The sequence below is a fragment of the Anopheles nili genome, chromosome X, assembly GCF_943737925.1.
Source record: "Anopheles nili chromosome X, idAnoNiliSN_F5_01, whole genome shotgun sequence".
NCBI lineage: Eukaryota > Metazoa > Arthropoda > Insecta > Diptera > Culicidae > Anopheles > Anopheles nili.
In genome coordinates this window covers 13,120,918-13,145,451 of record NC_071293.1, presented here as the reverse complement: position 1 = coordinate 13,145,451, position 24,534 = coordinate 13,120,918, and the positions used below count along the sequence as shown (strand labels likewise).

Sequence of the window (24,534 nt, the reverse complement as noted above, 5' to 3'; positions counted from 1 at the left end):
CTTTCACGACCAGTGAGTTTGTGTATCCCGACGCAGTTTGAAAGAAGAATTTTTCGGAGATACATGCCTCGGAGCAGATCAATTTCCAGCGCATTTCAGCGAGACCAGAAGCGAGAGCGAGAGGCACCGAGCGCGCCCACACACACCAGGGCGAGAAAGCGAACGGGACGTTAATTGGAAAAGATTTCTAACCGAGAAGAATGCACCCGCAAGACGGTGTGAGAGCAAAGAAAGGAACATCATCGAGCTCCGCATCCAATGTTCGGCGCAGTAGACGTAATTCGAAGCCCGCGACTCTGGTTCAGCCAGATCAGGCGAGATGCTGACCACCGAAATGTGACCCGAGCCTCTTTCGATACACGTTCGAAGAATAAGCGGCAATACAAAAAAAAATGATGCAAACGAGAAAATCCAACAGGAAACTGTATCCTGCAATTCTGTTCCATCAATTCCCACAGTGAATCGAACTACCACGGCCATATGCTACTGCGAGGTGTTACGTAGCTCGCCATTAAAACCATGATCCCGTAGGGGTGGGGGCACAAGGGGGTGTGCTTATGCTTCCAGCAACAGTGGCCATGTTTGCTTATGCTCGCGCGGTTTCAGGGAAATTGGTTTCGGGGGCCCCCGAAAGCATCGAGAAATGACGTCTTTTACGTTCTCTCCGTTCTCTTCTCTCGCTTGCTCTCGCTCGTGGTACCCTTATTATTATTATTTTTTTATTGGCTTTTGTTTTAACCCTCGCTCCGTCTCGCTCGCGCACAGGGCCCGTTTCACGGATGGGTTCATTTTTCACCTCTGGCAAACGAAGCATAAGCCCTTCCGCCCAGCCGTCACCCTTGGCGAGAGTGAGAGAGAGGCGATGTTTTTCCGTGCCCGATGTTGGTGTGCGTGCATGCAGACAGTGTGTATGCGTGTGTGTGTGTGTGTTGTGAGGGTACGTCTATTTTATCGATTTTTCTCCCGATCACAACCATTTTCGTCCATTTATCTGTTTGCCAAAATAAAATTGTTATTTCGAACAAAAAAAAAGCCTCCACAGACACACACACAGACGCACGCGGAACTTGAAAAGTGCAGTTTTTCCTTCCAGCCGGGTGGGCTGAAAGGGACGAAAATGCAGCATAACCCGCACGCACCGCTCCCAGCAGCAGGGCGACGAAGGTAAAAATCCTTGGGCCCTTTTCCCGTGCCCTTTTACGAGCCGTTTACCTGGCCATCGGTGTACCGGGCATTTTCCGCTAGACTAGCCGCTGGTTTTGCTACAATCCGCAGGTCCAATTTGGCACCGAACCGAGAACGCACATTTTCCGGCCATTTTCCCCCCGGACGGGGTTTCCCTTTTTGCCTCAATTTCTCGCCCCAACCAGGTGGCCAACGCTTTTCCAAGCAAGCGCAAGCCAAGCCGCACGTTTCGCGTTTCGATAGGGTCTTAGGACAAGCAAAGGAAAAGCACCCTTTAAGCCAACCTCCCCTCACCGACCCTCCCTTCACCCCTCCCTCTGGGTGGCAGCTGGAAACTGGTGGAAACTCGGGCACGCAAAAATTAAACCGAAATAAATCAAACTACCGCACTACTCCCCAGGACGCACTCCGGGGTCCACCAACACGCTCGCAACACGGTTACGCACACGAAAAGCGACTGGCTGGTCGCGGATGCTGGCGATCCGACGGGAAAAACCGGTTTTTCCACCGCAACACTGCCTGGACGGTTACACTTGTAGCACTTTTCGTTTTCGATTCTCGTTCTACTCGCTGTTCGGTTGGCTGTTTATGGCGATGGTTCTGCTCCCCTTCCTCCCTCCCCCCCCACCTTCTCCTTACCCCCCGTCACTCTCCCAAGGCGAAGGGGGAGGGGGGGGGGTGCAGCAGGTTGATCGAGGAAAATGGCCACCCTTTCGGTCGGGTGTAGGTGTAGGTGTACAGGAGCGGGGCAGGATGCTCACCTTTGCAAAAGGGACCCGCACGCCAGCTGGGCGGTCGTCCCGTCGGGGGTCGAAAAAGTGGACGATCGAAAAAAAGCGGTCCGCTTCCTTCGGGCGGACCAGCGCACTAACTGCTGCTGCAACTGCCCAAGCACTGCTCTTCGAACGGCTCGACGGTTACCGTGTGTGTGCGCGCTGATGCTGACGAAAAAGGGCTCGCGTGCTCCTGCCAGCGGTCGTGTGTACCCTTTCTCCGAAAAATCTATTTCTTGCCGTCGCTCTTGTGTGTGTACGCTTTTTTTCTCAACATAAATTTCGGTTGTTTTTCGGTCGCTCTCTTTCTCTCTTGCTCTCGCTTTCGCTCTCGCGGTTGATGAACGCACGCACGCGCGCGCGCGCGCGGGTGTTCCGGCGTTCGTGGTTTTCGTTCTCACTGATCTGGAAGACCTCTGAGAGTTAGATTTTCTCTAATTTCGCAGCAGCACCAGCAGCCACTACAGGAAGCATCTCGAGAACGCGCGTTTGCCCCTCACCTTTGCTGATGCTACAGCCTCAACGCTCTCAGCAGCAAATTTGAACATTCTCTCTCTCTCTTTCTGTATTATCTGCCTAGAGAGTGCGCGCGCGTGTGCGTGCGGATGTTTGAGCATGAGAGCTAAAGTACACTGACGCACACCATGGCGAGATTTGTGAGTGCAGCCGAACGTCAGGATGCGCTGGCGACGGTTTTTCATTTCGTCCTTGTGAGAATGCAAATAGGTTTTCCTTTTGTCTTGCTTTAAAATGAGACATTCCTCCGCGACGTAGCTAGAGGATGGTAATGTAACGCGTTGGTGATAAGTGCAATTGCTTGCATTAATGCATTGCACTCACCCTACGCGGGCATGAATGAAAATTGATTTGCATCGATGATACACGAGAGCCTCTCAGATCCCGACGATGGGTGAAACTCTCACAATATGACATGGAAAATCACTCGAGAATTCCAACCGAAGCCACTCCTAAATGTTACAAAGCATGCAGCGTCAAACATTTCTGCAGCATTCCGTCGCGCACATCAGTGCAGTATGATATAACCATATGTATATGAGCTTTCTTTTCCATCGTGATATGGCCATATGAAATGATATGTTTACAATTTTCTGAGCTCGTGATTGCATGTCCTTAACCCAACGTAAGGACGACGGTTTATTAAAGAAAGCTTAGCATAAATGATTATTCCAACCGCCAATTTAAACCATGTAACCATACGTCATTCTGCAAGCTCGAATGATTGTAGGCGCTTTAGAATTCTGTTCATCTTGTTTTTATTATTGTAGTTGATTCTCAAAAACATATCTCAAAGATGTTTAATTTTATGCTGTGTTGAAAACGATTTTTGACAGGGATAACATAAACAGTCGTATAATGACAACATTTCCAAAAGTGTATGGAATTTATAGTACCGGTGTCCAATTCTAACCATCTCGCTGAACGATCGTGATCAGATAGAAAATTATCCTGATTTTCCTATGCATAACGATTCCTGGCATTGCGATCGTCAAACTAATACACGATCGAATAGTGTTGAGAGGTAGTTGCAAGCTATTGGGATCTATGAACGCAAAAGCGATCATGTTGATCATGATCTCGGAAGTGATGACGTCGCACGCTGCTGTGATCGCCACCACTACCACGGAGCTTGCGAGCTTTAAGCTCACTTCTGTGAAGCTTTCAAAACCAGCTTCTTGAGTTAGCTGGTCTGCAGGTAAAGAGAAGCGACACACAAACACACCCTCGCTACCCCTGGGCGGAAAGAAAAAACCGAAAGCAAAACCCGACAGAATAGAGTAGGGGCCATGAGCAATGCATGTGGCAGCCGATGCACAAGCTCAACCACGGGCCAGTTGTTTGGTATTCGTGCACAGTGCGTGGCGTTGCATATGATCGATCGCTCGTAACACACCTGGTGCCTGGGGGCTCGGGAAACTCTAGTTTGATTCTTGCGTCCCGGTGACGCCTTTGTCAACGTTCCTTCGGGACACCCCTTCCGGAAGGGTCCGTGATGTGGCGCAACCGATCGTTTCAGGTGTGGCTCGCGTCGGTGTTGGCGATCCTGCTCGCGAGCGAGATGGCAATAACAAACGGTGAGTCAATCAACCCGAGCATCGCAGCACAATCAAACCAAAGCTCTTCCTCTTCCGGTGACGGAGTGGTGGGAAAGTTTTGTGCAATCAATCGCAAAACCCCCGCAAGTCGTGTGATTTGGGCCTCGAAATAGGCTCGGCTCGAAGCCTGCTTGAGGCTGTTCAGGCAAATGCCACGCTTGGTAGCGTGAATGTGCGATCCGCGCACCCAACTCGAGGAAGGAGTGCCTGAAGGCCATCCGAGCCAGCGAGCTTTTAGAAAGTGCCCAGCCTCAGGGAGCTGAGTGTAACGCGGAAAGAGGGCGAAATAACACCCTCCACTCCGCAAACGGGCTGTAATCCACCAAGTAATTGGCTCACGTATGCTTCACGAATTACCCATGCCACTCTAGCGCTGCTGAAACGCTGCTATCAATGCCGATCGCGCAGTGAGCTTGGAAGCTGTAAGGACCCGTTCCTGTTCAACGCGACCCAGGTTGAGAACGAACGCGGCGTATCCGCTGTCCCGTGTGCTTCCGGTTGGTGCGGGAAACTGATCGAAGGCATGGGATCGTTCCGTGAAGACGGTAATAACGGCGATGGGTGATGAAGATCGATCGACATGGGCTGTAGGGGAAACTAATTGGCTGCGTGTTTTTTTCCCCTTTTCCATGCACCAGACTACGACATGGCCACACAACGCATGTGCGTCCAGCGAGGACCATCGGACTCGGAGGATCGGTGCGCGTACACCGTCTACAATCATAAGAAGGTCTACATGTGCTTCTGCCAGGGGGATCTCTGCAACGGGGCTGCCGGACTCGATGCTTCGGTTTTCCGGTGGGCCGCATTGCTGGTGCTTTTGCCGGTGTCCTTGCCGTGGTTCACTTCGTGTGAATCCTTCTTTTCCTGAGGCTGTTCTTCCAAAAAGGGATCGTCCGGCCACTCGCAGATTGTATATTTATTCGTCATTCGCGCCAGAGGAGCGCTGCTGCTCATCTTTCCTTCTGCAACATACTCAACCATCACGCGAAACCATGTTTCATCGCTCGTTTTGTAAATTTTAGATAGGCAGCGGTTTCTAATCACTGAGACCAGCAGGTGGATCGGAATTTATTTGGATGTATTTATCAATAAACGAAATCATAACTCTGGAAAGTAAGCACAACGTGTATGAAATGTAGTAAAAGAAACATTAAGCGGATGATAGACTTCTACTTATTAAAGATGCTAAAATTGTTTTCATAAAAAAGAGCTTCATAAAAATTCTACAAAGCATGGAAACGAACCCGAACGACGTTTCGAAATGAATAGTATTGCGTTTTATGTTTTATTTACTTTACGAGGCGTTTATTTTGCGCTTTGTTTTTGATCCAGTAGACAATAATTTTCCAAGACGCTCTTTCGGTGTTCAATCCTGTGCGATTTTTTTTCTGAATTTTTTTTTAATCTTACTTTGATAACGGAACGAAAATATGTTTGATGAAACAAGAGCAGTTGTGGTGCTTCCCGTTTCCTATTTATATATACGCCACACTGATACAATTATTGCTTTCCATGTTTTACCGATAATTTGTACGAGGAAAGTGCAATAAATAAGTTAATATATCTTCAGCGAAATATCTTTCATGCAAAACTAGAGACTAATGGTCTTTTTATACAAAAAATGAAAATCTTTATTTTTTTAAAGAAAGCTCAAAAGAAAACATGCCAACTACTAATGTAGCGCTAGCTAGGTAATGAACTCTATAATGTTGTATGATATTCCGTTCCAGTGCAGGTATAAACGTATTTTGATTGATTTAGATAATCTCGTGGATAAGATAAAAAAATCGATTAACGTTTTACATACTCATACTCTTTTTGTACAGTCATTGGCCGTTAAAGTTGTTAACATAATTTGTTTTTCTTCCGCAAAAATGAGAAACAAAACTGACATGAAAAACTAAAATTTCCATTTCTCTTTCCTAAAATTTAGCTGTACGGGTAAGCATTTGTTTTCCACTTATGCATAGCTGTATTAATAATGTTTTTATTTTGAATGAATTGAATTATTAAGAAAAACATGATCTCTTATTTCATGACGAACTGACGAGCTTTTTTGAAGTAATAAGCTCATGCACTTTTTATGTCACTCTACAATGCATTTGATGTAGAAGCTGCTAGAATTTTTCGTTTATATGAAATTTTAGGAGAGTTTTGAAATATCTAAAAAATATAATACGAAACATGAGTAAATAAAAAGCGTAGTAAAAAAGCATAAATTATTCATAAACATCTCCATCAAATAAATTTGGGAATTTATTTAGATTGTTTTCACATGGCTGGAGATAATTTAAAGTTAATAATAGAATTGAACGATCGTCAAACATATTCCTTTGCTAACTCTAGTATTTCATGAGCTAGTGGAATTTTATCTTCTGACTGAGACTACAAATGTGGATATCAAGAGAAATGTGGAGGGGGCGCTTGAGCGCATTATGAGACAGCAAAAAACTTGAAAAAATAAATGGGAAATAAAACAAACAAACTATGCGATAAGTTTCTTCCTACGAGTATGCACAACAAGTGCATGTAGTACTCTTCCTATGCATGGAAATCTGTTCCTTACCCTTCGTATTAATGCTTAGCGTACCGTAAGATCAAGTTTTAAAACAAGGCTCCTGCATATAAAAGATTGTTCAATACTTAGGAGACATCTGGTGTCATGGCTCGGTTCTTCAGGCGGGTGATGATGGTACCGCTCACGGTCTTTTTCGAGCCATTCGATTGAGGTTTGTGGTCCGGTACGATGATAGTACCCTCGTTGGCACCAGCACTGATCTCAACGGTGCCGGTTGCAGTCTGACCCCGGTGATACTTTGACTTGTGCGTCGACAGGGACCACTTGGTCTTGAACCGGGCATCGCAGAGGGCACAGAGGAAGGAATCCTGTGAGTCTGAGTGCTTCGCCTGACGATGTCGTTTCATGGCATTCATCGAGCAGAAAGTGCGTCGGCATTCCGGACACTTGTGTGCCTTTTGCTGGGTGGTGATCTCTATCTTTTCCAAGGTTACTGCAAGTGAAAAAAGTTATATAGGATGTAGTTACGACCCAGCCGGTACCATCTATTGATTTTCCCAAGCAACACATGCTTTCGCATGCCCCACATTGTACACTCCTTTTCTGCAAGTATCGGCATTCTGAAATTACGGAAGCGTTCAATTATCACACCAGAGCGAGTTGAAAGGGGACATCACACATTTTATTGTACACAGTTGGGCACGCTATAATTCTAATTAACTCTGTTTGTGTTGTACCATTTTCCACCATCCTGTGGTTTATATTAACTGACAGGTGTTTTTGCACTTCGGCCCTATGCCCATTATTTTATGGATAAATCTACATTACAAGTTCGCTTCCAATGTCTATGTTGAGCAAGCTTATTTATAAAACACATCTGAATGTTATCTAAGGTTCAAACAAAATAAACCTGTAATTTAAAAACCTAATTAAAAAAATTTAATTGAAAAAAACTCATCAACGGCCATTAACCACCATTTTCAAAAAGTTTGTTGACATTAGATAAGAAATATAGTAGGCTAGTAGAAGTAAAGAGAATTTATGCTTGATATCTTTTGCTATAACTGAGATGTGAAACGAAGATAGCTAAAATTGAGAGCGAATGTGTTGTTTCTGAGTAATTGAATTATTTATGATCTAATTGCCAATGTTATCTGCACAAGGATTATTTGTTTCTGTGGCGTGTTTTACCGTGGATTGCGAAACGTATTTACAAACATACCCTTCAAATACAAGGGTATTCCTTGACGCACTGTCAAGCGATTGTTATAACTTTTAAGCTATCATGACTCTGTATACGTAAACCTACCCAAGTTTTTTACATTACAAGTTTTCACGGGCATATCTGTAACTGTTAAGACATCAATAAAACCAACCAAATAAAAGGTTTTGCATCGCAACGTATGAAGGCGAACAACCAATACATTTTCGATCTTTTATGCTCCTGTTTCAACTTTGTATTGAATATTGAATACATAAAATATAAGAAGCAACAGTGTAAGACCAATCATTGATAAAAAATAAATTAAAACTACAACTAAATACTGTTGGTAAGCCATGAATCGTGAGATTATCTTTTGCATTGTGCGTGTAGCAGAAGGTATACCACTATCTCACATGTGCACCTGTGCAAGATCATACCGAAAAACGGTATGAGGACCAACATACTGAAACATAAACCAAATAAAAACACAAACGGTGTAGAGAGGCTAACATCTGTTAAAATGTATGCTACATTGCTATATAACTAAAAAAGTTGGACGTTTGGATAAAATTGCTTGGTGTCTCAAGCCATTCGACACCACTTCCAAATCATTTTGTCTCACCCTATGGCTCTAGCGATAGTGCTAACTTGGCCGGACTTGTATGTGAAAAAACCTGACTACCGCATTCGACTTCTCCGATCATCACCCTTGATCTATACAGGCAAATCACCCTCGCACTTCGATTAAGCTTTGTTCTGCTTCGTTTCGTGCGTGATGCGAACATGCTCGCGAAAGCTGTACTTATTTTTGAACTGTTTGTTGCACCGGTCGCACCGTTTTGTCTCGAGGCGACTATGCTGCGTGCGCATATGTCGCCAAAGATTTCCCGCCGTGATTACCAACCGGCATATCTTACATCTCGACCACTTGTTTTCGCTACCATTATCTAAAAGTAGACAGAGGAGAGAAAGGAGGTGTTTAACCGGCGCTGACTGGTTAACAGGATCGCAAGGAACACAAAGCAATCATTTAAATTCAACTAATAAACGACTGCACACGACAACATAAGCAGCGAACTTGAAACAAAACAGCAATCGGTTTAAGTGTCTCACAACGAATGTATCTAACACCAAAATTGCAATCCCAGACGGGTTGCTAGACGGAGCATTCAACAAGAAATGCTTTAAAATGTACATATACGTTTATGTTGCGCATAAAAAAATCTTAGGATCCTTTCAACGAGATCAACTCTATTTCAGTAGGCTTCAAATCAAATCAAGGGGAATTCGTAACTAGTGCATCCATTTATTGTAAGAAAAAGCAGTGTAACAAAAGTTATTATTTTTTTACTTGGTAGCAAAATAGGTAAGGATAGTCCGTATTACGTACAGGGCGGTCCCAATACGGATGTCATAATATTCTGCAAATTCGAAAACTGAAGCTTCTCTGCGCTCGCAAAATGTAGTTTTAAAATACACTATCTTGTGACAACTCGTTTACTGATTACCTTTAAATTATTACTTTAATTGTTTTCGAGTCTTAGAAGTTAACCGTATTCTAGTCGCATCTATGCTTGTTCCTAATATTAGCTGCTGCTTCTCTAGCTGATTTTCTTCGGTTTATCTTACAAACTAAGTGCACTCAAATTTTGTCGTTATCTATTTTAGCCTATGTCGCTACTGTTCGTACCTATCGTTTGAAGCACAATGTTCATAAACATTTCTACATAATATATAAGTTTTTTTTCACGTAATAATAAACTCAAAAAATAATGCTCGATAAGAATTAAGACACATCCTACTGGATATTGGTCATAAAAAGAAGCAAAATCACTCTTTTAACCAAATACACATATGCACAACACACACAAGACAAGACATGCATACATCGGAATTATAGATTAAGTGCCAATTATGGTAGAACGCAAGCAGGTCGGAGACTACTTAGGTCGTTGTGTGTGTGTGTGTGCGCTTTAGCACATATCTGGGCTGATGTATGAAGGAAACATAATTATCTATATTGCTAACAGGGGTAAAAAAATCATTGATTTTAACGTACAAACATATTATGTACAGTCAAAAAAGTACTTAGAACATGGCAAACATTCCATTCAAAAAAAAAATAAAACAAAAACCTTTAGCCTATCCTAACTGAATACGAGCTATGTACGCGCTAGTACTCTAAGGATCAATTGAGTTTTCAACCGATTCGAGTCAGCATTGTGGGCTGTTCTGCACCCGGGACATGACCGGGTTCCATAGCGGTTCGAGACGTCCTCGCGCCACCAGACGCCGTTCCCCTTGACACCGGCCATCGCCACCCGCACGTGATATGCTAGCGTGTGTCGGTCTACTGTATGATTTTCTCGTGCTTCAGCTTCATATGGCGCTTAAGATTGGCCGTGCGGGACAAGATCGCCCCGCAGATCGTACATTTTGTGAGGCCCCTGTGAATGTGCTGGTGCATCGTGAGCGATTTCCAGGCGGCGAAGCTCTTGTCGCAATCTTTGCACTTGTACTTTTTCGGTTTCATTTTTTGCTCAAACACTTCTGCAATAGAGAAGAGAGAAAAATGTCATAAGTGCTGCTTCCGCTAGGGAGATGGTAAGGAAGAAGGTGTTGGGGATTTGATTTGAGTTTGACGTTTTCGATGCAAGAGAGCTTTTGCGGGAAGGTGTCATTATCTTGGTTGGAGGTATTCTCAAATCCGTTCCTGTACTGCGCACAGGTTCTGTAACAATACGGAGAAATATCTCCGAAGGGCATTGCACCAGTTATTAGCGTTGTCCATGCAACACGAGTTGGTGAAAAGACCAGCACGACCCCCTTGTAAGGTAGGCAATATGGCTCGCTAAAGGCGTAAGTCGCGAATCTCGCGGCTGCACGGTAGGAACAGATTAGGGATGGTATCCCACACGGGCAGTAGGCAGCATTATGGCATTATTCTCTGTGTAGCTTTCTCTTTGATAGGAAGTGTTCGAGTAATAAAAAAAAGTAAAAATATAAAGCACAGGTTGTAGATTGTGTCATTGCAAGAATGTTAAAGCCGGATGGACGTACGATCGAGCGAAATCTTACAAATTGCGAGCCATAACCACCCGTGACGGGTACTCGCCAGCCCGCCATGGATTTGTAATTACTAAAGGATTCATTATGGTCCCTAGGACACATTCAACTATTCCTAACCATCCTCGACATAAGTACTACAGATTGATCCTTCAAACAAATTGATTGTTGATTGAATTAAACCGATGTAATCGTTCCCGCACATATAAAATTAACAGAACTAAAGCAAAACACATCAGGCATTTCGTCTCTCTTTTTAGACAGTGTTGCAGCAGATATTTATTATATTCAACAATGCAAATAAAACAGTAAACTAAACAAAAACGTAAGGGCTTTCATACGTTAAAGTACACCGTGCGGTATTTGAATCAAATTGGAGAGTTATTAACATTTTATGTTCAAAAAGCTCTACATCAATCCAATAGTGTAGTGCCAAATTTTAACCCACAATTCAGCCATAACATATGAAATCTTAACTGGAAATGCCGCAAAATCAGTGTCTCATTGATTTAGTTCATTATATGATTGCTAATCTTTCAGACTTATTGCACTTTTGGTTATTTTTTCTAGCTACCCATTTATACAAAAATCTATATTTAAAAAGAAAGCTCTCTCTCTCTCTCTATCAATCTAAATGTAGCCTTTTACTTTTGACTAACTCATGCTAACTTTAGGCCTATGGCATCAGTTTGGTGGCTGGACCCGCTTTGTTGGCTACTATTCCGATTTTATGTTCTTGAAGTTGAACCGAGCGTCCAGCATCACCTGGTGGATTTTGTTCAGGTGAATGCGCATATCATAGCTGCGCGAGAACGAACGCAAGCAAACCGGACATTTCGTTTTCCCCGAGTGCAAATCCTTGTGCAGTGTCAGAGACATCGGGTGCTTGAAGCCCTTCCAACAGATACTGCATCGGAAGCGAAGCTCCGTGTCTGGAAGTTGAGAGATAGCGAATTGCAGACAAAGAGACAGAGAGAGAGAGAGAAAGAGAGAGAGGTAAAGAGAGAGTGGAGAGAGAAGCGTGTCATTAAACGAAATGTCGATTAGAAGAAAGTGACTTTCTAACGACATTCAGGAACACATCACAACAAATAAAACATAAAACAAAGAAAAAATAATGAGCAAAACAATAAAAAGGGACAATTATGTCAATTTACGAAAAACAAATTAAAAATAACACTGAGTGAAAATAAATGCTCATAACAAACACAAGCGAAAGATCGTGAAAAGGCTTAGCCCTAGAAGCTTCTTAATGTATGGTTTGAACGCAAAAGCCCAGAACATAAAAGCAACCTTAGGACTAACAAGATATCAATGTAAAAGGATGATATATTTTAAAAAGGTGCAATAAAGCTCACATAAATATTTTTATACAAGAAAATAAAATGCGTAAATAGTAAACTCTCAAGAGAACTACTGACTATTTAAAAGAATTAAAAGAATTATACTCCACACGCTCTTATCTCTCTTAACTCTCCGAATCGCAAAGATACTGTTTGTTTTCTTCTTTCCAGAAAAGGATTTGACAAATATTATTTTCGAGACGTACTAAACCGGATAAATTTACAAATAATTTTTATAATATCACGTAAGTAACATAATTATCATTTTCTCAAATTCCCCCATTTTTAGCCTAAATAATAAATAAAAAGCATCGTGGCACCCCACATGAAGAACGTTAATTGAAGAACTGGATAGCTTGTAAATAGCAGGGAAAATTCCATTTGTTATAATTCTTAGTATATAAGCGTTATATGTAGGATGTAGCTAACATATAAACATAGTTCGATCATTGAATTTAAATATCGTTTAGGCAAAGGAAACACATCCTGCAACAGTATTGGAACTGATGTTTACTAATTCACAATCGCAGATAAAATTGGATTTCCCGACATGTTGCTTTGAACTTCATGTAAGTTAATAAACGAGATGGAAAGCAATAGTTAAACCAAAGACGAGTTTACCAAATACTGTTGGACAAGACTAAAAATGTTACCTTCTGAATCTTTCAGTACGGCTGCAATATATATATATATATATATATATATATATATATATATATATATATATATATATATATATATATATATATATATATATATATATATATATATATATATATATATATATATATATACATATATATATATATGTATATATATATATATATATATATATATATATATATATATATATATATATATATATATATATATACTGCCATCTAGTCATGTCAAATATATCTGAACAGAACGCAGACCGGTTATGGCAAACACTAAAGCAAAAGCAATATTTAAGGTCAGCCGTGAGATGTGCTGCACAATATATAAAAGAAGTAAAATAACCCAGCTAGCAACACGAACTTAATGACAAGGTTCATGGTGCATGGAGCGATACAAATAGTAGGCTATGAATAACATAAAATCCAGTCCATATCATTTGCTCGCAGGACATAAATCTCCATTATCCCCAATAAATGAGTTAAAAGTAACGGCCGCAACCAAGGGAAATGTTTCAGATTCTCTGCAAATGCCGAGCGGAATCGAAATCAATGCTTGGGGAAAAGGATTTTGACCCAAAATGTTAACCAGAAAAGAGTGCATATTTACCTTGCAAAATATTGGATTTGGTCTGGTCGTCTGTCGTTCCTTGGAAAATGCGACCTACGGAAGAGCATGAAACAGGGTGTAAGTGCTATGTTTCGCTTCTGGTACAGTGCGAAGCTGTAAACAAGGAAACCGAACGACTTACTCATATCCATATCCGTGCCTTCTATTTCGATGTTATCCTGGGCCATATCCTCGTCGTCGTCTTTTTCCTCAATATTTTCCGACACAAGCTCGTAGCTTTCTATTGCGGGCGAACGGAAGGACATGAGGACAATTGATCCAAACAAAAGGTGAAAAAAGAGAAAAACAACATTGAATCTTCTGAAGTAGATCTTTCCCAGGAAGAATAGAACACATAATCTGATGACTATTCTAGCTGGCCTCGACAGCGAGGAGTGCGCCAACTCAATGAAAACTACCTTCGATAAACGTTTTACTCATGTCGTTACCGGAATTGATCGATTCTCCAACGTTGATAAACTCTGGTATTTCCATTTTCAGCGACGTACTTGATGTTTGTCCAGATTCGGTGTATTGATCTGAGGCATTAAGCGAACATTACTTAGATGGATCATTCTATCAGGTTCCGACCCTCTCGTCTTACCTTGATCCTGGTCTACATGCGTATCCTTGGTGATGGTGAACGTGTCCGTCTCGTAAAGCTCTGCTTCGCCCGACTGACCCGAACCGGTGGTTGTGACGGTCACCGTCGAAGGCACGGACGCGTTCGTCTGAGTAGTAATGATTTGCTGAACCTTTATCTTCTTCTTTCGAGGTTGCACAACGTTATCCACGACCTCCTGCAGTGTGGTGGCTTGAGTGGTCTGTTGCTGCGGCTGCGTCTGCACGACGGTCTGCTGGTTCTGCTGTACTTGCTGGACGGCTACCTGTTGAACCTGCACCTGCTGTGGCTGGGGCGCTGCCTGCACCTGAATTTTGGCGATCGTCGGTTGTTGCTGTTGTGTGATCGGCACAGCCATCGTGGTGGTTGAGGCCGTCAAGGCAGGCATTTCGGGAGGTGTTGTTTTGATAAGCGGTTTGGTGATGATCGGTGCTGTCTGTATTTGCGCTTGCACCAGCTTCGGTTGATGGACTATGGTCGAGTTTGATGGTAAGGTAAGGTACAGCGAGTCGGCTGTGGTGATCGTGGTGGGTTTTTCCAGCACTCCCTGGCTTTGGATGAGCTGCTGGGCAATGGCGGAGGTCGTCGTGCTGGACGGTTGACGCGCATCGGTTGTATTGTCCGTCAACCCGCGGATCGCCAGTATTTCGGCCGTGTGCAGGAAGGATGGCAACTGCTCTTGCGGCACGCTTACCTCGCCCTGGTACATGAACTCCACCAGCGACATCAGGTCAGTGTAGCGCACGTTCTTGAAAATTATCACTGGATGCTGACATGGGTTTTCCTTGAACACATCCTTGAAGTACGGACTACACGCCGACAGCAGGATTTTGTGAGCGCGAATTTTGCGGCCCTCGCAACACAGTGTCACATCCACTAGATCCTCCTCGTAGCGCAGCGCGTCAAATGCACCGGCTATGTAGGTGGTGTAATTGTTCCATCGCAGGGAAAACTGCTGCGGATTCATATTGGCTACTTTTTGTCGTCACAATACACGCTAACGGGCGCGTCTACCGTTTGAGCGTTCTTGTTTTTGCACACGTTCCACACTTCAATCACTTCAATGCACTGCGTTTCTATCTAACGCGCTTACATAGTTTTCTCGCAATCTAGCGTGAGACAATAAAAAAAAGACAAGCATAAACCATGAGTTCATCGATATTTACGTTATGCTGAAAAGCCAACAAGAGTTTCCATGCAAAAGCGTATGCAGCGTAATGAAATATTCTTCCCAAACCCCCACTATGCGGGCGACGCTTGTAAAATAAAGATGGAGTTCATCTTTGACAACACCAAGCTAACAGAACTGTACACAAGATGGAAGAATATGGAAAGGTAGCAAGCGTAACCAACGCGACTGTAATTACTGGCACTTATTCAACCATTTACTAAACTTACCTGCCAAACTAACACGAAACAAGTTTCGTTCTTCCGTGTTTAAGATATAACTAATTTCTGGCGCGTTTTACACGTCCATTCTAGACGCTTTTAGACAATGCTTAGCGAAGCGTTTTTCAACGCGGGCATTTGCAAGAAAATTTTCACTCTTCTTCTTATTTTTTTTCTTGCGCAGCAAAATGTGGAGTGATGGTGAAGCGATGGCTGCGATCTTGAACTTCAATGGTTCTGATTAAACAATCAATGTTTCAAACGGTTTTTTTGTAAATGTGCACTATAAGTGAAATTACTGCCTCTTAATTTTACATCGAAAAACTTTCAGTTGTACAACAATACAATCAGAGTATGTGCGTCCGCTCACTCACTTGCCGATACATCTAATGACAGCGCTAGTGTCATAGTTGGTACGACTGTTGGATTTGAAAAGATTATATCTGTCAGAATCAAATTTGGAAGGAATATTTCAATACATAGTCCGTAAAAATCTTGAACGCAGTAGAAAAAAGGTAATAGATTTAATATCAAGCGTTCATTCAAAAGTTTGATACAATCATACAAGTGGTCAAGCTCTACGATAAAATTTAATTTAGATGCTTACTTCGTGTAACTGATGTCATAATAAAGTGCAACGCGAATTGCAAATATACTTCAAATTTGTAATGATTGTAGGAAAGACAAATGCTATAAAAATCGTTGATAATCAAGTCAATCTTATAGCAAACCGTGAAATTTATTTGAATAAAATTGAGTTAAGGTAATTACAAACAAATGAAACTGCTGAAAAAGGTACCACATCAATTAGTCATTTATCATGTTTACAAGCAAATCATAGGTAATAATAGTCAAATGTAAAAATTAAAATGTGATTCCGATATTTTTTTAAACGTTGTAGATAAAAAGCAAAAAATTGATTTTTTTAAAAATCAATTCATTGTAACAAGCCAAGCAGTATCATGGCAAGACTGAAAGGATAGCAGTACCGCATGTATATAACGTGTAAGCTCTTTATTTTATTTTTTTAGAAATCCTCATAGCCAGGCAGAGGGAATTGCTCGCTATATAATTCCACCTCCTTGCGCAGACTCTGCACCTGCGCGCTAAACGTGACGTCTTCGTGGATGACTCGCTTGAAGTCGACCAGCTTCGGTCCAGACACGGCCGCAATTTCTTTCGATAGGCGAAGCCCACGATCGATGAAATTCACAACTTGTTGCATGTCTTTCTCAAGTAGACCACGTGTAGTGAGGGCTGGCGTGCCGAGACGAATGCCGGACGGGTTCAGGGCCGACTTATCTCCAGGCACCGTGTTCTTGTTGCATGCAATTGAAATCTCCTCCAGTATGTACTCAGCTCGAGCGCCAGTGATGCTAACAGGACGCAGATCAACCAGCACGAGATGTACATCGGTGCCACCGGTTGCCACTGAATAACCCTTCTCCAGCAGCCCTTCGCACAAGGCGCGCGCGTTTTTAATCACCTGCTCCTGGTAGGCGCGGAACTCTGGCGTTTTGGCCTGCATCATACAGGTCGCAATGCCAGCGATCGCGTGATTGTGCGGGCCACCCTGCAGCCCCGGGAAGACGGCCTGGTTCACGCGCGACTCCAGATCGTACATCACTTTGTCTCCGTTCGGTTTCACGCTGCGAACGCCTTTGCGGAAAAAGATGACTCCGGCACGTGGTCCTCGTAGGGTTTTGTGCGTCGTTGTGCTGACGACGTCCGCGTACTCAAACGGTGACGGAATCACGTTGGCAGCGACCAACCCCGAGATGTGTGCCATGTCCGCGAACAGATACGCACCATTCTGGTTCGCGATCTCACGGAACCGCTTATAGTCCAGGCAACGGGAATAGCACGAGATGCCCGCGATGATGACCTTCGGTTTGAACAGTCGGGCCGTCTCCTCCATCTTGTCGTAGTCAATCAGTCCCGTCGTCGGGTCCACCTTATACGGCATGCTTTCGAAGAAGATGGACGTGGCCGAGATTTTCTTCGTTTGCGTCATGAAGCCGTGCGTAAGATGGCCTCCGTCCGGCAGGTCCAGCCCCATGATACGCCCATGCGGCTCAATTAGCGCAGTGTAGACGGCGAAGTTAGCCGGCGAACCAGAGTACGGCTGCACGTTGCATCCCCATTGCTCAGGATCGAGCCGATACGCCTCTAGTGCTCGCTTTTGAGCCAGTAGCTCGATCTCGTCGATGAACTCGTTTCCACCGTAGTATCTTGAGTGAAAAAGCACAAAAAAAAAGATTTCCATTAGAATCGACACAGGAATCGCCACAGGAAGCCCGAAATGCTACCTTTGTCCGGGCAAGCCTTCTGAGTATTTGTTGTGCAGGCAGGAGCTGAGGCACTGCAACACCGAGAGGGAGGTGAAGTTTTCACTGGCGATCATTTCCAGACCCCGGCTCTGGCGCTTCTTTTCCTTCCGTATCAGATCCATAAGCTCCGGGTCCTGATCCCAGAGGTTCTCGTGCAGCAGCTTGGCATTTCCGGACATCTGAAAAGCACCCACATTGCATTAGACGAATGTGTTGGCAACCATCGGAGAGCAGGGAAAAAGCCCTTCAAATCCAATAGCCTATTTACAGAAGTTTTCGCAACGTGCTTGCTCATCTTGTTGGGTGCGATCGGGCACACGAACGTATCGAACGGAACTGATAATAAATTCGCAACCTTAATTACACAACCGCGGCGAGTAACAACGTCGAGTGCAAGAAACGTTTCTACGGAATGATTGATGCTGACCACCAGTTGAACTTATAAGCCCCCCAACAACTGCGAAGCAACGCAGTAAACTGATCTGATTAATGCGCGATCTTGGCCTATTCGGATGACGACCGGCCCCCCGGGGGCGGGGGAGGGGGGTACCCTGGGAAGGGCTAACAGTTATGGGAAGGGCAAGACAACGAAATAAAAGTGTTTGTCGTGAAGAGCACCGGGGGTTGTCGGTGGAAATCGAACACTCGGTGCTCTTATCTATGTTTGTGGTCCAGTGGGCCCAACATTTGCTGCCACATACACACACACTATCGGTTGCCGGTCGTCAGGCACCACGAGGTGATACGCGATCATGTTAAGAATTCTGAAACAGAATACGATTGCCAGCCTAATTTGACGTCACGCGGGTTGCGACGAAAGCATCGATCAATTAAAGGGAAACCGCCAGCATTAAAAGTACGTGAAGAAGAGGACTGAGAAGGCACTTGCATTAACTGGTAGCAACACGGTGCTACCCACGGCGGATCAGTTGATAAAGCCTGGCTCGCTTATCGCGATCGGTGTATGTGCCGGCATTAATAAACAGCAAAACAAGAGCGTAATAAACGTATCCTCGCAGAAACCTTGATATTGTTACGTTCTTTTGTTTGTCCATTGCTTTTGCTATGCCTCGATCGCGTTCCGTTATTGCGTACTTGTTACCGCATGTGCATTACAGGAGGCTGTTGTCCAGTTGTTTTGCAGCTAATAGGTCGCATTGTTTTACAAACACCTCTAACTGCCGGGACAATGGCAATCCTTTCACTTTCTCGTGTTGGCAAGCGAATCTGCATGTTAAACGTTGTTAGTCGCGGTTGATAGGAGCAGGTTGACGGCATGCTCTGATCGCCAAATCGCCCGGGGTGATCGCTGCTGTCAAGGTCACAGCTAAAACAATGGATCCTTTGGGGGAAGCCATTGAACACGTGCTTCAAACTCCGGCGAACTGGCCGTTTTCATGGCGCGAAAGCTACTTGAAAAGGACTTTAGCCAACACGGTGACCACTTCACTTACCTTCGCGGCGGAGCTCGGCAAAGACGAATTGTGGCGCACCTGCCCGTTAGTGTTACTAGCGACGAGAGAACCGCAGGATGCTGTGGTGACTGGAGTGTAGCGCTTGGATAAAGATGTCGCTCGAGATTCGCGCGCTCGCGTCACCGCTGACAGGCCGCGCACGGCTAGTGGCGAAGCGAGAGAGCCATATCTTTGCGGCGCGAGTGCACCGATCCCTTTCTGCACGATCCGGCTGGCCATCTCGCGGGTTGCGCACTGGATATAAGGCTATTTCGCTCACGGGTAGCTCTCGCTCGCACCAGATCACCACGCAGTACCGAACCGCAAGAGCACTTACGCGAAATTGGGCCAAATCTTGCACAACGGAAGCCGGAGTTGAGTGCTGTGCCTTGCGTCCGCTGCTGTCAGATGTTTTCTGCACCGCGCCGTTACGCACCGAGCCAGCATGTCTCACGGCCGGCGGAGTTTCTCGCCCTTTACGGTTGTCATCGCGCCCGAAAACCGCGCCACGCCGCGAAGGGTTATCAGCGGACGGTTCTGCCGTGCCGTGAGCCTGCGATAACCTTTCGTCGTGATTTGGCTGTTCTCCGTGCGAGCCGACAAGCAGCGAGTATCGGAGGATTTTGGAATCGCGTTCCGGAATCGTGTATCGCTGCGGGAAAGGGAAAAGGCGGCACAATCCACAACAAGACGATGTCATTCATCGGTGGGGTGTTTTGGTAGCCCTTACGTTGCCCACGATGGGAGGGGAGGCAAAAAACGATGGGAAGAAATCCACCAGTTCGCTACTGCAACGATACACGTTTATAACCCTCCGGGTTGGGATTGTTTTCAGGTTGACTGCTTAGCCTCGCACTATGGGATTGGCACTTTCATTTTAACTGATTTGTTTAAATATTTGTGATATGAATACTAGGTTTGATTGTCGATGGAATAAACTTAAACATATTTCTTTAAAAATTATTTTTTAAAAAGCATTTTTTCAGCATCAGTATTACCATGAATTAAAAGATTATTTGTATTACTTTGAGGTAATTAAGAGATAACAAAGCAACAATCTTCAACATACTAATTTTAAACCGGAAAAACAACTATCAAAACGCCAGTAATAGCGTTTTCCATTCCGGGCTAGAAATTTCCTCTCAACGAATCTATTCTGAATGTGCAGGAAAATTTCACAGCCAGAATCGAAACCGTGTTACCGTTCAGTCCCCAATTTATTCGATCTTGTCAGCGAACAGATATCTTTACAGAGTAAGACAAACCCATCTTTAACGAATGGCTCACATTCCACTAGTGCTACTTTTTGCTGTCCCATAAATGATTAAATAAGCACGTGTTCATTCTACCTGCATAGATGGTACCCAGGAATGTGATTCGAGTGCTATAAACTATCTTCGAGACCATAATTTATTTGCACTCGCTATCGATAGCGTACGATGGTTTGTAACCAATCAGGTGAAACACCATGCCCAGTAGATCGAATTGAATGAGAATAATGTACAGAAAGACTGCCATGATGATAGTCTTGCACATTTTGTCTAGCAGCTTCATTCGTTTGAGGTGCGTCAACGCCCTTGGGATGTTTTCGTCCTTTTCCTTCAGTAGATACCGTCTGGCACCGAGGATGCAATTGCGGAAATACAGCGTCACATCAAACTCGATGAAATCACGGTAGTAAAAATCTTTGCTATTGATGAAAATAAAAAAAACATCAGTAACTGCGGATTACTGCTAACATGCTTTTAACTTACTTGTCTTCTGGTTTAATTTCTGACGCCAGCTTTATGAAATTTCCATTTTTAAAGTCCCAATTGTTCAGAATGAAATACTCAAGCGCAACGTTGGCAGTGTAGATTTTCCGCTGTAGCTTTGCTAAGCTGGGAAGGTATGAAGATTGCTCGATTATGTTATTCCACACCCCAAAAAAATCAACGATAGGCGGCTCCCTGAATGCATACTTACAACGGCTTTTGACCCATTAGCCGGAAAATTCCATCGATTAGAATTGCAGGTAGAATGTGGAATAACAGCACTCGCATCAAGTTGTGAATACGAATCTGCGTGATTCCACCACCTGGGGCCCAGATGCATTTGTCCAGAGGTATTTCATCGGACAAGCTGCGTCCCAGCTCTACAATCTGAGCCATGGTAGAGTTCCTCAAGTTGGATATGCAGCAATTGTAAATCGGAAGCTCAGGATTGCTTCTGCAGTGCCCATTGATATATGGAAAAAAGTAGATTAATGCATATGTAGTTAAATGATAGGAAAAATTTTGCAATCATGTTACCTTGAACAAAAATTGTGTAGTGAGCCAAATTACCCAACATAATATTCGATATTTGATAGGCTAGATTAATCCATTTTTACATGGAATTTGTATCAAGTTCAACCTTCATAATTTGTTAGATATAAATCGATTATTAAAATACTGCTGGATTGATTTGCCATTTTGAGAAAAAGATCCAAAACTATGCTAAATCGGACCTGTATCGCTAGTCTCCGCAAGACCTGTTCAGATGTCGCATAATTCGTAGGAAACAGAATTAAGACAATAAAAATCGCCTTGCAGTACCATGGATAGCCAGCAACTATTCATCAATCAACAACTTTTATTGGACACCCGTCAGTGTCTATGTTTACTTTCAATGTCGCACTGGAAACTAGTTATGTTACTCCAGATCGCGCAAGAAGACATGCTAAACTGCCATGGTTGAACTGTTTCACGTCGTACGGTTAAATCACGGTCAACAATTCCGCATCTACCCGCTTCAACGGTCTGGCCCTTGTGAACTTGCTAAAGAAAAATGCTTCCTCTAGTCTGGTTTCGTATCAGTTGATTGTTAAAAAGGTTTTAGAAAAATGAAATCGCGCAGCAAAAAAAAACGAGTCAAAGCTCAAGGCCAACGGTCGAACTGCCAAAAAATAGTGCGCATGCATATCACTCAAGGCTCATATTGCACGACATTTGAAATGAAGGAACATGCACGACATTTGAATTTCTAAATCGCTATGGAATTTATATGGCGCAGATCGTGGAACTTCACCATTTTTAAAGTTCAATTCACATACGGACTGGAGCAGCCCATGGCCCGGAAGGCATGAATGCAAATGCAGTATCACATTCACCCAGCATAGAGGCGTCGCAAAATCATTTCGACCACATTGGAATTCGGGCTTGACCGGGCGTGAGACATTCCGCAACGCACGGATGGATTAAACCACGCCGAACTGGAAGCAAACGCAAAAGCACCTCAACCTTGACGAGTGATCTTGATTAACGCCTTCTTAGTGAACTTGATTTTGGTTTCGACCTAGCTAAGCCGGTTCGTGCGTTTTTTCCCCTCTTTAATTCAATGCGAACCCGGCCAAACAAACGGTCACGGTGGGAAACGGCTGACGGATGGGAATAAAGACCGTATTTCCAGCAACTCTCACACTTGCCTTCAAACGAGCTTCAACCTGCTGCGGCAAAATTCCCCCACGCAAGTGCACGCGCTCGCGCGCGCGCGCATCGGCCACGTGGTTACGCAATCGCGCCACGCCTTGGGTTGCGCGCGACTCATCGCTGCTAATTGCGTCTAATTAGAGGCAGCTCACCTGCGTACGGGTTCGGTGCCTCGCTTCCAGGCGGCCACGATCATCGCCTTGATGCACACGTCGACCGGCGTGAAGTCGGCAATGTTATTCGGATCGCAGTACATCGTCCGGCAGAGTCCGATGCCGCATCCGACGAGCAACCCAACCGGTCCGTTGAAGTTGTCCATCCACCCTGGAATTGGGTCCTTCATCGACGAGATCACGATTGATGGGCGGAACAGGATCATCGGCAGCTGGTCCTTGTGCTCGTCGATGATCTGCTCCGCGAGGCTCTTCGTGAAGACGTACGTGTTTGGGAGAAAGCCCATGTACTTCGGTGCGAGCACGTCAAGTGTCTGCTCGTCGAACGACTCCGCGATGCGTATGGTATCACGCCAGTCGGCGTAAGCGGGGTATATCTATCGATAGGAGGGAACAGCAAGGAAGTAAAGCATACAGCGGCTGACTAACACCCCTATCTGACAAAGAAGACATGCCAATTTACACACGCACCTCCTCCTCGATAACGTAGCGATCCGGGTTAGAGTAAGTGGACGAGACGTGCATCAGCACACGCAGAGAGGGCAGCTTCTCAGCGAAGTGTACTAGCTCGCGTGTTCCGCGGGTGTTGAGCAAAATGGCCGTTTGCAGCGGGTCGTCAAAGCGAACGCTAGCGGCCACGTGGAAGATAACCGACACGTTGTGCATCCGATCAATGTCTTCCTGCGCGAGACCGAGCCCGAGAAGCGAGACATCGCCCTGTACTGGTACCATCTTCTCCAGCAGGTCCGGCGACTCCGCGCGCAGCTTTTCGAACAGCTGATGTGCCGCACAGTGTAGAACACAAAACACGCATTAAACCGAACACCTAGGACAACTTCATTCCCACCCCTAGCGGAACTCACCGGCAGCTGTTGCATCTCCAAGATACGCTCTTTGATGGTTTTCTGCTTCTTCTCGCGAATCAGAATGTAGATGTTTTTGAGCCCGGAGCAGGACCGCAACAGCTTCTCGATAAGCACCTTGCCCATGAAACCGGTGCCACCCGTAACGAAGATGTCCCGACCAGCGAAGAATTCTGCGATCGCCGGTTTGCTCGGATCGTAGTTCTGCTCCATCGGCAACAGCCCGATCGGGTGATTGGAGAAAGTGTGCATTATTGCCTCGATTGTTGTCCTTTATTGCGGGTATAAACGGATTTCACTGCACGTGAAACGTAGCTCAAGCTGTTCACTTATTTGATTGCAGATGAAGTTACTTTTCAGTGTAGGTTACTAATAGGATATGAGCATTAATCGCACAAAAGTATCACTCCACGGCGTGCAGGAACCACCGGACTAAACACGCGGCACACTACACCGAGACCGACCACTATCTGAGGCAGGATACCGCACAATGACCACTCCGCAACAACACCGGATCTCGCGAGGTCCGCACCGACAATGAACGACCGATGATCGAGGGTCGGCGATCTAACGTGCCAGTTCCAGTGAGCGGAAACACACCAACAACTGACGAGACCTCCCAAACCCGACACAGCTCAAGGTTCGCGCTCGCACACAGCGAAAACTTGCCGTGACTAAGGTCGGTTCTAGGTGGCTATCGCTGGTGTCTGGATCTACGCCCTGGGAATGACGAACCTTTTTTTTTTTTAATTAAAACTACCTTCGAACCGTTTCACTCTCAC

General features: G+C 44.6%; 4 protein-coding genes across 5 annotated transcripts; 1 reads left to right on the top strand and 3 right to left on the bottom strand.

Annotated features, from left to right (window-relative positions):
- Positions 1 to 3,855: 3,855 nt before the first annotated feature.
- On the top strand, positions 3,856 to 5,100 carry LOC128728745 (protein quiver). The gene is made up of 3 exons (XM_053822389.1): positions 3,856 to 4,051; positions 4,444 to 4,617; positions 4,711 to 5,100. The coding sequence occupies exons 1-3, from the start codon at positions 3,970 to 3,972 to the stop codon at positions 4,941 to 4,943; spliced, it is 489 nt and encodes a 162-aa protein (XP_053678364.1). The 5' UTR covers positions 3,856 to 3,969; the 3' UTR covers positions 4,944 to 5,100.
- Positions 5,101 to 6,718: 1,618 nt separating this feature from the next.
- On the bottom strand, positions 6,719 to 15,061 carry LOC128729009 (modifier of mdg4). Its single transcript, XM_053822657.1, has 5 exons — positions 14,077 to 15,061; positions 13,892 to 14,011; positions 13,615 to 13,713; positions 13,473 to 13,526; positions 6,719 to 7,086 (listed from the first exon to the last, which is right to left on the bottom strand). Exons 1-5 carry the CDS (start codon positions 15,059 to 15,061, stop codon positions 6,719 to 6,721), a joined length of 1,626 nt encoding a protein of 541 aa, XP_053678632.1.
- Positions 15,062 to 16,353: 1,292 nt separating this feature from the next.
- Positions 16,354 to 19,641, bottom strand: LOC128729280 (serine hydroxymethyltransferase). Of its 2 annotated transcripts, none has more exons than XM_053822946.1 (3): positions 19,268 to 19,641; positions 17,793 to 17,992; positions 16,354 to 17,714 (listed from the first exon to the last, which is right to left on the bottom strand). In XM_053822946.1, exons 1-3 carry the CDS (start codon positions 19,505 to 19,507, stop codon positions 16,511 to 16,513), a joined length of 1,644 nt encoding a protein of 547 aa, XP_053678921.1. In that variant the 5' UTR covers positions 19,508 to 19,641; the 3' UTR covers positions 16,354 to 16,510. The 2 variants fall into 2 exon arrangements, with proteins under 2 accessions (XP_053678921.1, XP_053678922.1); XM_053822947.1 differs by lacking the exon at positions 19,268 to 19,641 and adding an exon at positions 18,082 to 18,257 and having other exon boundaries at positions 16,358 to 17,714.
- A 795-nt stretch (positions 19,642 to 20,436) lies between these two features.
- LOC128728889 (putative fatty acyl-CoA reductase CG5065) lies at positions 20,437 to 24,004 on the bottom strand. The gene is made up of 6 exons (XM_053822540.1): positions 23,753 to 24,004; positions 23,361 to 23,666; positions 22,869 to 23,266; positions 21,233 to 21,472; positions 21,022 to 21,147; positions 20,437 to 20,957 (listed from the first exon to the last, which is right to left on the bottom strand). The coding sequence occupies exons 1-6, from the start codon at positions 24,002 to 24,004 to the stop codon at positions 20,678 to 20,680; spliced, it is 1,602 nt and encodes a 533-aa protein (XP_053678515.1). The 3' UTR covers positions 20,437 to 20,677.
- Positions 24,005 to 24,534: the final 530 nt, after the last annotated feature.

Bases quoted from the DNA above. Each gene is read 5' to 3' on its own strand.
- LOC128729009 (XM_053822657.1), bottom strand. From the start codon at position 15,061: ATGAATCCGCAGCAGTTTTCCCTGCGATGGAACAATTACACCACCTAC. The intron at 14,012-14,076 runs GTAAGACGAGAG...TTAATGCCTCAG, and splicing joins GCATGTAGACCAGGATCAAG to ATCAATACACCGAATCTGGA. The intron at 7,087-13,472 runs GTAAATATGCAC...TTTCACTTGCAG, and splicing joins CAAATCCAATATTTTGCAAG to TAACCTTGGAAAAGATAGAG.
- LOC128728889 (XM_053822540.1), bottom strand. From the start codon at position 24,004: ATGCACACTTTCTCCAATCACCCGATCGGGCTGTTGCCGATGGAGCAG. The intron at 21,148-21,232 runs GTAAGTATGCAT...ATACCTTCCCAG, and splicing joins CTAATGGGTCAAAAGCCGTT to CTTAGCAAAGCTACAGCGGA. The intron at 20,958-21,021 runs GTAAGTTAAAAG...TTTCATCAATAG, and splicing joins GAAATTAAACCAGAAGACAA to CAAAGATTTTTACTACCGTG.
- LOC128729280 (XM_053822946.1), bottom strand. From the start codon at position 19,507: ATGGCCAGCCGGATCGTGCAGAAAGGGATCGGTGCACTCGCGCCGCAA. The intron at 17,993-19,267 runs GTAAGTGAAGTG...GGTGCTTTTCAG, and splicing joins TGCCGAGCTCCGCCGCGAAG to ATGTCCGGAAATGCCAAGCT. The intron at 17,715-17,792 runs GTAGCATTTCGG...TTTTCACTCAAG, and splicing joins GAAGGCTTGCCCGGACAAAG to ATACTACGGTGGAAACGAGT.
- LOC128728745 (XM_053822389.1), top strand. From the start codon at position 3,970: ATGTGGCGCAACCGATCGTTTCAGGTGTGGCTCGCGTCGGTGTTGGCG. The intron at 4,052-4,443 runs GTGAGTCAATCA...ATGCCACTCTAG, and splicing joins CGAGATGGCAATAACAAACG to CGCTGCTGAAACGCTGCTAT. The intron at 4,618-4,710 runs GTAATAACGGCG...TCCATGCACCAG, and splicing joins GGGATCGTTCCGTGAAGACG to ACTACGACATGGCCACACAA.